Here is a 13,355-nt window from a genome sequence, read left to right as displayed (position 1 = left end):
TCAACCTTTTTTTTCAAGGTTCATCCACATTGAATCACTTGAATGAACTTCTAACACTTGTTCAGCCTTTAAAGGCCATGAATTCTATCACCAGATCTCAATTTTTCATATATAAATATAACTAATGTATCTCCTTCGTAAAAGATTTCTAGATAGTTGCCATGAACGGTTGCTCCTCGAGTCACCAAATAGGGTTTAGTTGATCTTATTATGAAAGAGTCACATGTAGACGTTCAAATGTTCCAATAATGCTACTTTGTTTGATTTGTGATAAGTGTCGAACCTAATTGTAGAGAAGAGATCTCCATTTTTCAAAGCCATAGACAAAACAAAAAAAATTATGCAACGAATATATAAGATGTCATAAATCAATAAAGCGTGAACTTGTGATTTTTAAATATGTGTATGTGTGTGTATATCCATATTTGGTTTGTTCTTTCTTTCTTCAAGCTCTGCTCTATTGTTTAGAGCAAACAACAAGCCTCATTCATGTTTGCCCATTACAGGAATGAACCAACCTCCGGGCTGATTCGTATCAGTAGGCAAAACCCGGGCATCCTAGGCTCAGCTCGAACTTGCCGCATGAATTTTAAATATATGCTACATGTTAAAGACCATGAATTTAACGTCGAATGGAAAAAGATCTGACCTTAAATTTATGGATCTAAGTTCTTAAGATATCAAATTATCTGAAATCTACTGCAAAACCTGAATTTTATGATTATATCAGATCCACACTTTGTGGGACCCATTATTTAATAAAGCAGTATATGTTGACGTTTTGGATTTTAGATTCATGTTAATTGGACCTCCGATCCTCGGATCTGAAATCCTCACTAAACTCGAACTACCACAGACCGGATCCAAACAAAAAAAAAAAAAAGAAGACGTTAAAAGGTGGATGGCGTAGTATCTGTGGGTCGAGTGGAGACCCATTATGGGCTGGATCTAGCAAGGACTTACAAACGATCAGGTCCAAATATTTTTGGAGGAAGAGAGAAGAGGCCCATAAAGGACGCTCAATGATGCGAACTGATAGTAAGGTGAAAAACAAAAATCACGTTAAGAATAGAGGGCCGTTGATGGGTGTCTCCTCCGTGACCTAAATGAGATATTTTCGGAGGACGCCGATATAGAGATGTTTTCCCCGTTACGTTATTGAATGGTTTGATTGAAGGAGAAGAATGACATCACATGCGTGCACTCGGTAAGAAACAGAGCGACCGTCACGGCGACTTCCATCACCGCAATGCATCTTTCGTGATTGAAACTTGAAGGGAAGCAAAGAAACCATATATCGCGACCATTCCCGGCGAATCGGTCAAGTAAAGCCTGAGGTATGAGTTCCTCATAGGCGGTTCTTTACCGTCGTCTGCTTCTGTATAACTTTTCTCTGTCCGGATTAGATCAGGGCGAGTTTTGGGTTTAAGGGGATTTTGGCTTGTCGGAGAGCTAACATCTCCCAAAGATCAATCAATCTAGGACTTTCGTGGTACGACTTTCTCCCGTGGATATCCCGCCGATGCACCAATCTTTTTTGGAAAGTGATAGGGGGATCCCCGTCTCTGTTTTCTTTTTTGCATTTGGGGGAGTCTAGCCATTTTATTTTGATGTCCTATGGTGGCACTTTTGTAAAGAAAGAAGTTATTGCAGTGCTTCAAATTCCTGCAATTGCAAAGGTTTTTTGTCGACTGTAGTGGCATTTTTTTCTTCCTTCTGCGAAGGCTGTGACCTGGTTTTGGATCGTTTTACTCGCCGTTTGCTGGTAGTGAAAATTCCGAGGAGGTGCATGCAGCTAGTGCGGAAAAATTCCGATCCTTAGCAGTTGCCTCTGCGTCAGTTAATTGGGTAATGACCCTTTATAGCTCGTTGATCTCGATAATGTGTTGTCCCGAGAGTTAATAGTGACTATACAAGACGATCAGAACTCCAAGGACGAGGGCAAAAGTCTTTCCCGTTCCTTTTGCCTCCAAGATTGTGCTGCCTGATTTTTATTGTTTGGCCGTTTGTTTTCATAGATTGTATCCATAAGTTTTTGCCCTTAGATACGAGCAAATCAAGTTAGAAAGGTGATGTCCCGGCAACAACAAAAAGTTTTGGTTGAAATGTACGTCATAAACCAATATAAATGGTTTTTGTTCATTTGTCATGTTCATCCTCTCTATGATGGTCCATTATCCATTCTTCATTGGGTATTGGGTTGGGCTTGCAAATGCTACTCACTTTTCTTTCCTAGCATGACCGAATGTAAATTTGTTTGTGACTTTATAACTGTTATGTTTCCCTTAAGGTCCTTTTCCTGGGTTTGTTTATATTCTATATTCTCATTGTTCAAGACCCATGAGAAAATTTTCTAGCATTTTTAAATATTCGTTAAAACACTGCACTTTGGTTGTTGCAATGCTTCTACTCCCTCTAATGTTGTTTATCCTATGTTTGTATTCTAACACAAGGGCATACTATTTGTAATAATTTTGTATGTGTATACTGTATATGTATGTATTTGACTGTATTTTCTTAAGCTTACTATTTCTTTGTTTTACTTTTTGGTTCTTATTGGTAGTTGAGACTTGAGAGGAAGCCTAGTGGATAACATAACAAAGTTTTCCAAAATTACTTCATGTAGTTGCATTTATTCACACAAGTATGTTTATCTTGTCTGTGCTTTTACTTATTTTCATCTGGCATCTTGTTTTGCACATTTATCAGGTCCATCATAAGTCTATGGATTTCTAGCAGATTCAAAAGTGTAACAGAAGAACCTAGCTGGATCTTATAATGGATTCACAATTGACCAACACTGCATCTTCTCCACCTGAGGCAGCTAAAGTTGATCATCTCACTAGTGTGCCTGGCCAAGATGGGCCAACTCAAGAAGGATCTTCAAGACTCTCTGTTTCAAGTATATCTTCATGGGCCAAAAGCATCAAAATTCCAAGCTTCTCAAATCAAGAAGATGCAGAGTCTGGCGGTTCTGCAAAATCATCCTTTTCTCGTTTTGCATCTGGATTTGTGCTACGAACATCACCAAGAAGTCCTACAGCCGATGAGACTGGTGAAGGAACCCCTACAGCTGCTCAACCCAGTGTTCTAGGAAATTTCACCAAAGGCTTAGTTGATTCCTCTAAAAATGCCATGAAAGTTGTGCAGACCAAGGCAAGGCATATGGTATCTCAGAATAAGCGAAGATATCAGGTTGGTTTTGCTTTATGTACTTTAACGATATTTTCTCTACTTTTACATTTTCAACAAGATTTTTCTTCTTTGCCATTGTGACATTCTATGGAGGTAAAAGGACATTACCCATTTCCTGCATACCTTTTGAAAGCTTTTCACCTTGCCAGTGGCATATATTTGCAAGTCTGTCTAAGCCAATAGTTCCTTTATTGGGAGAAAAATATTTGTTTCTTACACCTCGCCATGTCATATTTATTCTTCTCTTCCTTTTTCATAGTGTTTTTCTTTCCCAAAACTTTTGGGTAATTCTTTATCATACATATAGCCTGTTTGTTGAGATTTGTTTCTGTTGCCTATGTGATGAGATGTTACATATTTAATACTTTTATGCATATCTTTTAATAATTGCTTCCTGATATACCTTCTAGGAAGATGGATTTGATTTGGATATGACATATATTACTGAGAATATCATCGCCATGGGATTTCCTGCTGGTGATATAAGCTCTGGTATCTTTGGATATGTTGAGGTGGGTTGCTTGTTGAATTTTTCTCCATCAATTTTCGGTTATTAAGCTATTTGCAGAAATTTTTATATGAAAGAATTTGCAGTTACTGTAGGCTTCTATTAAGTAAAATTTTTCAGCTATGGAGATTTTTGCTGATATTCTCATTTTGGCATTTAATGTAGGGCTTCTATCGAAACCACATGGAAGAAGTAATGAAATTTTTTGACACTCATCACAAGGTAATGGGTTGTATGTGTTTGTGCATGTGTGCCACTTCTTGGATTGTTACTGAACAAGGTAAAGTCAGGACGTAGGAGTTGCAGTTAGTGTTATTACATGCATGCTTACTGAGTTAGCATAAATTGGCAGGGGAAGTACAAAGTATACAACCTTTGTTCAGAAAGATTATATGATGCATCACTCTTTGAAGGAAAGGTATGCCAAAATCTGTAGACAGTTCTTAATCTGGATAATTGTGATTTGCAAGTGTCAGTATATTTTTGCAATCTTTGCTTGTTGTGCAGCCAATATCGAAACTGTTGTTGTTGTACTTAGGGTGTAAGGACATGCCTCATTGCATTTCATTACTAACATTTGATGTTTGTAATGCAAATCTTCATTAATAAGCTGAATCAGTGCATATATAATGCCAATGGTGGCTATGACTAAAGTATCAAAGATTTACAACTTTGCAAGATGGACAGGTTTTTCCACTTTTGCTTACTTGCTAGGTTCATGTTTACGTAGGGTGTAAAAACTGGCTGTCATGACACAACTGGTCCAGGCAAGCAGGAATGGCGATGCAATTTGGCTTTGTTGGTTTAGCCTTCCAAGGGCAGTTATGTGGGTAGCTCATAATAGCATTCGGATGCTGTTAGACATCTAACATAATCAGATGTACAATTTCTTGCTACAATAATTATAGCCAGATCATATTCTAGTTGGTGGTATCTCCTAAACAATTCCTGCTTTAGAGTTCTGACTTCTGAGACCTCCAGCACTAGCTGAGTCAACCCAAACCCAGAGATACCTGGTCTGAGTTCATATTTCTTAAATCATCAGGAAGAACCATGACTATGTGTGTGCCAAGTTCCTGTTGGCTGGGGATTTCAGGTTAGGTTAAGTGTGAAAACCTGAACACACCAAACTTGTAGACTTTGCTGTCTTCCATTGCTTAGCAGTACTGGAGACTAGTGGGAAGTTAGACTGTGCATACTGTACAGCTACTAGATGTGCTTCTTTAGTTGGTAATTTTATATGATAATATTGGTATTCTTTGACAATAGTTTTTTCTTTCTTGATCACCAGGTGGCTTGTTTTCCCTTTGATGATCACAATTGTCCCCCAATTCAGCTTATAATCTCATTTTGCCAAAGTGCTTATGCATGGTTAAAAGAAGATATCGAAAATGTGGTCGTTGTCCACTGTAAAGCTGGCATGGCAAGGACGGGACTTATGATCTCAAGCCTTCTTCTGTACCTTAAGGTTAGGCTTTATCCTGAAATATGTGGAGAACTGATGCGTATATCATGATATTTTCCTTTTCATGTTTTCACATTCTGCTTCACTGTCACCTAAGACTGAACTAGATCTTTGTACATGCATGATCTAATATTGGCTTTATTTTTATAGAAATAAATAAACAGGGAAATAAGAAATATTGATTTCATGTTTATGCTTTTAATGTTTGGTGCTGTCATAAAATGTCATGCAGTTTTTTCCAACAGCTGAAGAGTCAATTTCATACTATAATCAGAAGCGATGTGTTGATGGGAAGGGTCTTGTTCTCCCTAGTCAGATAGTGAGTTTCTCCCATTGTTAACTAGATCCTCGTTAGAGTTCCAGATAGCTAGCATGAACTAACATACTCATATGTTTTTTTATTGGGCAACAGAGATATGTAAAATATTTTGAGCGCATTCTGACATATTTCAATGGTGAAAATCAACCAGGAAGGAGGTAATAAATCTAACCTTCCTCATTCAGCAAGAGACATATGCTTTTGTCTTGTTCCATGCAGTTTTTGGTCATCATTGATTTTGCTAATGCATTTCCCAATTTATGTAGGTGCATCCTTAGGGGATTTCGTCTTCATAGGTGTCCATACTGGGTTAGGCCCTCCATAACAGTATCCGACCATAATGGTATTTCTCATATTTTTTCTTTTCCTTCGCGGACACTGTTTGCAGATGATGTTGTGTTTGATGCTGCAACAGATGGTTTTTAATAGACAAGCTAGTTGCTAATCCAGCTATTTCATTATCGTCATAGATGCAAAGCATATTAGAACTGTTCTTTTTGACAGCTTTTTTATTTCTGTTGCTTCAAATTCCTAACATGTGTATTTCATTGTTCAATCCTGTAATCGATATTTGTTCCTTAACCTTTTTAGTAATAATTGTTTGCTGCTTCATGGTGCCAGGCATGAAATACAATGATTTTTTTTTTCTCATTTTTATGAACACTTTTTATCACTTTCTTTACTAGTGCATCTATTATACAGGCATACTAATAGAGGGAACTTATCATTGGTAATAAGCTGTTTTTTCTCTTTCTGGATTTGTTATCTTCTTCCTGTATTTAATGTAAATATGTGTTCGCTGCTGTCCCCATGGTTCTAGCATGAACTTGCAAGAGGTTCAAAGAAATCTGCTTTTTTAAATATGTTTCACTTTACTCTCTTTGGTTCTGTTTTGTCCTGATATGTAAGATGTCTCTATGCAGGAACAATTTCTCTGCAACTTTCATTTCCATGTCAGGGCCGAACCTTTTTGAAACCTCCTAGCAGCCAACACCATCCAAACTGTCAGTTTTTGATTCACATCTTTGCAAGAGTTTCACCCAATGGTAGCAGGAAAAGTTTGATGAGTAAACACTCATTATAATAAACTTTGAGAACAGCTTCCAACATCATAATAAAAAGATCTTGTAACATTTTTAGATCCTCCTTCAGAGATCACTTCAATTCCTATGCAGTTGTTGGGATCAATGTCATCCCCAGGTGCTTTTGCACCATAATTGGAAAAGAATTTATAGAGTATGACCAACACTCATTGGTTATTTCGCAAGCAACCAATAATGATGGCTCTTAAAATGGCATTAACCACTTTTTTTAAACATTCAACAATGTGGCAGAGTCGTTCAGCATTATCCATTAGTCTCAAACACAAGGGTGGTTTTATGGTGTGCATATTGTTTGCTGTAAACATCCATTTTGACCTTGAGAATTTTAAGTTGATGTATTTATCTGCTTGTCATTATGATTTCTAAACTTTCAATCTGATGTATTAATTTGATAGTTATTATTTTTTAACAGGTGTTCTATTTTCTACCAAAAAGCATCCGAGGACTAAGAGTGTGGCGGTAAATATTTTATACAAACTGCTCCCAAGTCAATGAAAGCAAAATTGATTCATTATGGGTTTTTGAACTTTACATGGTTGTGATAAACAGCTGTATGATTTGCTGTGTTAGTGAGGAAAAAATGAGATCTAATGCATTTTCTAGATCTAACAAGTATCGTGGTTCAATGGTCATTCCTAAAAGACATGTCTTAACTATCTTATAGGAATTGAAGAGTTGGGTTTTAGGTTTGACATGCTATATTCTAATTTCTCTGCTCCTGCCATCGAGCCTGCAATCCAAGTATAGGCTTTTGATGCAATGGGCAGTTATTGTGAAATTCTTTTGTTTCAACATTAGCCTATATAAATAGTGTTTAAGGTTAAGCTTTGAGTTAGGATGTCTAGTTTTCTCATGTCTATATTATTTCAGCCAGAAGAGTTTTGGTTTACTGCTCCACGGAAAGGGATCATGGTCTTTGCTTTGCCTGGAGAGAGAGGATTAGCAGAGCTAGCTGGTGACTTTAAGGTCCATTTTCATGATCGCCAAGGAGATTTCTACTGGTTTGTAACTTGTCTATCATTGTTTGAAAAGATTTTCAAGTTCCTGGAAAATTCTTTACATTATTTGATGCTTCTGTTGGTTTATGTTCCTTCTGCTCTTCATTCCATGTGCTAATGGTCTGATCTTCATTCCATGTGCTAGTGGCCATATATTGTTCACTTATTTCTTGTATAATAAGTAAACTGTTATTCCTTTTTTTTCCTCAGCTGGTTGAATACAACTATGATGGAAAATAGGAAAACCTTGACTACTTCTGAACTTGATGGGTTTGACAAGGTAATTTTGTCAGGGAAAATACAAAAACAAAAGGTAACATCTATGTAGCCTTTTAACATTTATTATTCTCTGCAGAGAAAACTGCCTTCTCCAGGGTTTATGGTTGAAGTTGTACTGATGGACTGTGATGCTCCCCTCCCCACACGGGAGAAAAAAGAAGAGGATAGTCAGGCAACAGCTGGGAAGCCTGAATTCACTTCCACGCATGGGGATGTGCCCCCGGTTTCAACCCAAGGAGCGGGAAACCAAGAGAAGGATGATGTCTTCTCAGATAGTGAATCTGAAGAAGGCAGGGAAAAGGGTAGGCATTCTCAAGCTGCCACTGATGTTGCAGAATCCATTGTTGTTCAGGCTTCAGGAGCTTCGGAAGCTCAGAAGGAGACAGAGACCATGACACATGGGATTGCACATGTTTCTGTGAGCAATGACAGCACAAATCCCATGTCCGTACAAGATTCGAAGTCAGCGAACAAGGCTCGTGATTCCTCGGAGTTTGAGGCCCCAAAGGTGGACACAGAGGGTATAAGTGATTTTAAGGCTATAGCTGCCGATGCTTCTGTGTTCACTTTTGGTGATGACGAAGATTATGAAAGTGAGTAGCGGGACGTTGTTGAACTTAATTCTTGTTGTGTACATAGATATTGATTCTTGGACAATCTTGTTGTAAACTAGCAGGGAAGAAGCATCTTCCAGCGATGTCTTCGAGATACAACCGTGGTTTCTTGTTGTCGTCTTTTTATTTGTTTTTAATACGACTACGTCAAAGCCATCTATTGGTTTCTTTCGTCATTCCCCTCATGCTCCATTTTCATTATCAAATAAAGTTGTTTTCTAGTCAAGGATAAAATGTTCTCGGAAACTGCAGGCGCCACCGGATGGTAATGTGTACCGAGTCCGCATGTAGTCTGCTTGTCTCGTAGGTCTGAGTTGTGAACGTTAACGAAGCAGTTCAAAACTATGGGCAGAGACGGCATCACTTGCTGCGATACTGAAGTTAAGCGTATTACTTGATCGGTAGCACTGTCCGGAGGTTGCGTTTGATAGGCCAAACTCCGAACTATCTTCACTTCAGTTGGATTAAATCTTCCTCCCTCTATACGATCCTTTCAAACGCTACAGTTTCACCACTCACAATATCCCCACCATTTTCTCCCAATTTTCATGTGGGTTTAGGCCGCGTTCGAATTCGTGGTGCGCACAGGTAAGGTGCCAATTGTTTTGACGGTATTCCTCAAAACTTGATCAAATGGTAATAAAAATCCTCTAGGATTTCTTAGCGTCAAACATTTTCTAGGATTTTCTCATCATTCTCAGAAAGAGCGAGTTTTGTGGGATAGAAAAGGAAAAGGAGACGTTCCCTTTTTTTGGCACAAAGGGGTGTTTTGTATCTTTACGTCAGGTTCTGGTAAAGTGAGGATGGAGTTCTAGCGGGTCTTTGGTAATGGAAAGAAGGGACTTTTGTGCAGTCTTTTGTCAAGATAGGGAATACATACAAATATTTGTAACCTTTCTCAGTTTTTGGGCAAGAACAACGAGGATTACATATTATAGTGATGGTGCACATAATCCTGATGAAGCAATATCTGAAATATTCATCTTCGGGCATGAGAGTGCTGGAAAACTAGTTGGCTTTCATCATCAAATTTGTTACGAGAACGGAAAAACAGTGACCAGTTCATTAGAGCCATTGATAGCTTTGCATGCTTAGAGGGAAAAAGCCTATTAAAAATGCACTTCTCATTTTGATAAAAGCTTGCAACCAACATATTACTCTAACCAGGTTTTGCCATCTTAAGCTGTGCATCTGAAGTTTCAGGGTCATCTTTCGCGACATCTTTTTACTGATCGTTGGGGTTATTCTCTAGAGAGACTTTTAAGCAATTGATATTTCACATCTCTAGGTAGATGGCAATAGGCTTAGATCCACGTTTGTCAAAGGGCTGAACTTAATAGTGGCCGCGTTAGACCTGTAATTTCGTAACTTGCATCTCTGCTGGTGGAGCTTGGTTCAATGAAGTAATGCGATTGGCCTAGCCTGAACAATGTGAAGACGAGGGATGCAATCTAGCATAACAGTTTTCCAATGAAAGCAACAAAAGATATAACTCCAAAATTTTGTCACAGATTATGTGGACCATATCGTCTATGTATCAGTTATTTTGGCTAGATAGACGGAATGATATGAACACTGAGTGGAAGAAGAAGAGGGTTTTCAGCCCCGCATTTTTTTTCCTATTCTTGAAACACTAAAAAAGAAAAATTTATCCCAGATATTTTATATGTGCCGTTCGAAAATAAACGCTTTTATCTGTAGTGCACTAATGACACCACCTCCTCACTCGCGGTGCATAACTTGAACTGGCCGGAATTTTACCACGGCCGGTGATATGGTCTATGCTTTCAAATTTAACAGGCGGATTGAATTAGCCAATTATGGGTGAACTTGTTAACAGGGCGCCCCACAAGTTCTCTTGATAGCTTTTATTAATTTGCTAATGAGACTGTGTTTGAGAGAGAGAGAGAGAGTGTATATATCTCTTCGCTTCACGTAAAGTTCAACTAATCGTTGATATTCACACGACTAAAAAGAATTACAACAGAAGTCAACTAAGACTAAATATTGTTAGTATAGTATGTAAAAAACTCCTTGCGGAAATTTGACAAAGGAGTGCCATACATTTAAGTAACTAAAACAAATGAAAAGAAAGGAGTCGATATAACAAATAAAGTATATAGGAAAAAGTACCCATCAACTAATTACCCTTCATGTATGTTCATGGAGCTTATTTCCTGAGATGCTTGAAAGAGTCAACGGACTATAAAAAATTATATTTGTCATTATTTCATGACCTTTAATAATTGAACAAGCTTGTCCCATGAAATAATTCTTAACCAACAAGAAACGGTGCACTTAAAAGAGTCAAAACAAGAAATGAATCTAGGCAATTCGATCGTGTTTGTATCACAAACCCTCAAAACGTGTGAGATCCACATACCCGTGAGAATAGTGAGTGTCTGGGGTTTTGTTTTCTACAGCCTCGCAAGCTCACGAGGACAAAAAGGGTTTCATAGATTTCTTCATAAAAAAAGTTTAAAATGTACATTTTTTTTATAAGCAAAAAATTAAAAGCCCTGAATGCTGTTATGTGCACACCACTATGCACGCAACCTGATTTCGAATAAGAAATTTTCGAAACGCCTTGGACCTAGTCAGTCTCTCTCTCTCTCTCTCTCTCCCTCTCTCCGTCACTTTCTCACTGTAAAAAGTGTGAACTCCAACTAGAGAAGAAGAATGGGGGAGGGGGGAGGAGGAATTTCATGCGATACTACCAAGCATGTTGGTAAGCATCTGATCGGAGCGAAATTGGGTGATCGTGTTCTAATTCATTTCGTGGAACCAGTGAGTGTTGAAATCCCTGCTTTCATGCTGGAAATTTTATTTTAGTAGCAATGATGACAACGCTGATCTTATCCGAATGCTGCCTTCTGTTTCCCAGGTCGCGGCAGATCTAAGACGACCTCGGATTACAAAGCTTGGACGAACTTGACGTGGGGAGGCTGATAAAGAACTTAAGCACTTGAGTTGGTAGGTTGGCTTTGACGCGTATAATTTGGAGGTTGATCTCTAACTGGCTGACGATTAGAATAGGAAACTCTTCAGGGGTACTGTTTTGGTTAAAAGTTTTCCGCCCCCTGTACATGGCAATTAAACACAGACTGATTGTTTTTTCGTTGGCGTGGGCTGAGGTTTTCTTCTTTTCATTGGCACCTGAATATTTCATTTGTGTAAGTTTTTCCCATCAAAGCAGACACCAAGTTCTGTGCGCCACCCTACGTACACAACTGGTGCATGCTGAGTGTGAACCCTAAATTTCAATATTGACCTTTGTAACATACTCCCAGCTGGTTGAATACAACTAGAAGGGATGATGTCTTCTCAGATAGTGAATCTGAAGAAGGCAGGGAAAAGGGGAGGCGTTCTCAAGCTATCTGATGTTTTAGAATCCACGGTTCCTCAGGCGCCAGGGACTCAGTATGTCTGGTTTTCTCATGTCTAAATCAGGCAAGAACAACGAGGATTATTGTAGTGATGTTGAACATAATCCTGATGAAGCAACGCCTGAAATATTCTTTTTGGGGCAAGAGGATGCTGGAAAACTAGTTGGTTTTCTTTATCAAGTTAGTTATGAGAACGGATAAACAGTGACAGGTTCATTAGAGCCATTGATGGCTTTGCATGCTTCGATGGACAAAGCCTATTAAAAATGCACTTCTCATTTTGATAAAAGCTTGTAACCAACATATTACTCTAACCAGCTTTTACCCTCTCAAGGGCTGAACTTAATTGTGACCATGTTAGATCTGTTATTTTTCTACTTGCATCTTTAGTACTGGTGGAACTGGTTTCATTGATTTAATGCGGCTGGCCTAGCCTGAACAATTTGAAGCTGAGGGATTCAATCTAGCACAACAGTTTTCCAATGAAAGCAACAAAAGATAAACCTCTAAAGTCGCCACATTTACTAGATTATATGGATCATATCCTGCATCTATCAGTTATGTTGGCTATATACACGGAGGGATATGAACACTGAGGGTGGGTGGAAAAAGAAGAAGGTTTGGTGCCCACCATACTTTTTTTTCATATTCTTGAATCGTGAAAAAGGAAAGAATTAGCCAAGATACTTGATATGTGCCATTCAAATATAAACGCTTTTATCTGTGGTCCACTGATGACACCAGCTCCTCACTCACGGTGCATACGTTGAGCTGAGAATTTTACTCACGGCCGGTGATAAGATCTTAGAGGAGTGCACACGTTCTCTTGTGCTATATATATAGGGCCTTAGAGGAGTTTCACGTGTAGTTCGTCTACCAAGTTGGATGTATGATTGGTTTCGAATTGGCTCATCGTGCCAACCATTAGCTAGCACAAATGCCATTAATGTACACCGTTGCAACTTGGCAACTCAACTCACACGATTTTTCTTTGTAATTTACAATTGAAGTCAAGTAAGACTAAAGTGATGGAATGGTCATGTAAGTAAAAGTGTGAAAATTTTTGGACAAAGTTTTTTTTTTTTTTTTTCCCAAGTTTGTACGGTTTTCCGCTGCAGCATCAAACACAGTAAATTTTGTTTTGCCATGCTTTTTTCAGTGAATTCGGAAAAATTTCTCACTCAAAATAGTTGGACCTAGAGAGATCCCACTTTTTTCTACGAGTTTTTTTTTTGCCCGTTGCTTATTCCCGTCTTCCTCGTTGGGCCTTCTTCCTCTGCGGCTGTTTCTCCAGCCTCTACAGCAGCGGGCTCTTCCTCAGCAGCAGCGAGGTTCTAGGGCATTTCCCTTCGTATGAACCACCGGTTTGCGGGCGTCTTCTGCTGCTCGCATTTCCTTTAGGGCGATCGACCTCTAGGGCTTTCTTTCTCTGTCTTCGCGTGCTGTGTAACCCTAGAATCTATTATGTTTCTTCTCGATCCGGTATGA

The 13,355-nt window shown here is 38.7% G+C and overlaps 1 protein-coding gene across 2 annotated transcripts; it reads left to right on the top strand.

Moving 5' to 3' along the window:
• The first annotated feature begins 1,107 nt into the window (after positions 1 to 1,107).
• Positions 1,108 to 8,657, top strand: LOC116250528 (phosphatidylinositol 3,4,5-trisphosphate 3-phosphatase and protein-tyrosine-phosphatase PTEN2A-like). 2 transcript variants are annotated; one of them, XM_031624214.2, is made up of 13 exons: positions 1,108 to 1,337; positions 2,710 to 3,195; positions 3,606 to 3,707; positions 3,869 to 3,925; positions 4,056 to 4,121; positions 4,995 to 5,171; positions 5,401 to 5,487; positions 5,581 to 5,645; positions 5,754 to 5,830; positions 7,003 to 7,049; positions 7,461 to 7,591; positions 7,799 to 7,868; positions 7,944 to 8,657. In XM_031624214.2, the coding sequence occupies exons 2-13, from the start codon at positions 2,779 to 2,781 to the stop codon at positions 8,466 to 8,468; spliced, it is 1,821 nt and encodes a 606-aa protein (XP_031480074.1). In that variant the 5' UTR covers positions 1,108 to 1,337; positions 2,710 to 2,778; the 3' UTR covers positions 8,469 to 8,657. The 2 variants fall into 2 exon arrangements, with proteins under 2 accessions (XP_031480074.1, XP_031480075.1); XM_031624215.2 differs by lacking the exon at positions 1,108 to 1,337 and adding an exon at positions 1,354 to 1,492.
• Positions 8,658 to 13,355: the final 4,698 nt, after the last annotated feature.

The sequence above is a fragment of the Nymphaea colorata genome, chromosome 3, assembly GCF_008831285.2.
Source record: "Nymphaea colorata isolate Beijing-Zhang1983 chromosome 3, ASM883128v2, whole genome shotgun sequence".
NCBI classification, from domain to species: domain Eukaryota; kingdom Viridiplantae; phylum Streptophyta; class Magnoliopsida; order Nymphaeales; family Nymphaeaceae; genus Nymphaea; species Nymphaea colorata.
Note: the sequence above shows the minus strand (reverse complement) of the source record. Positions and strands in the feature narration are given on the sequence as shown.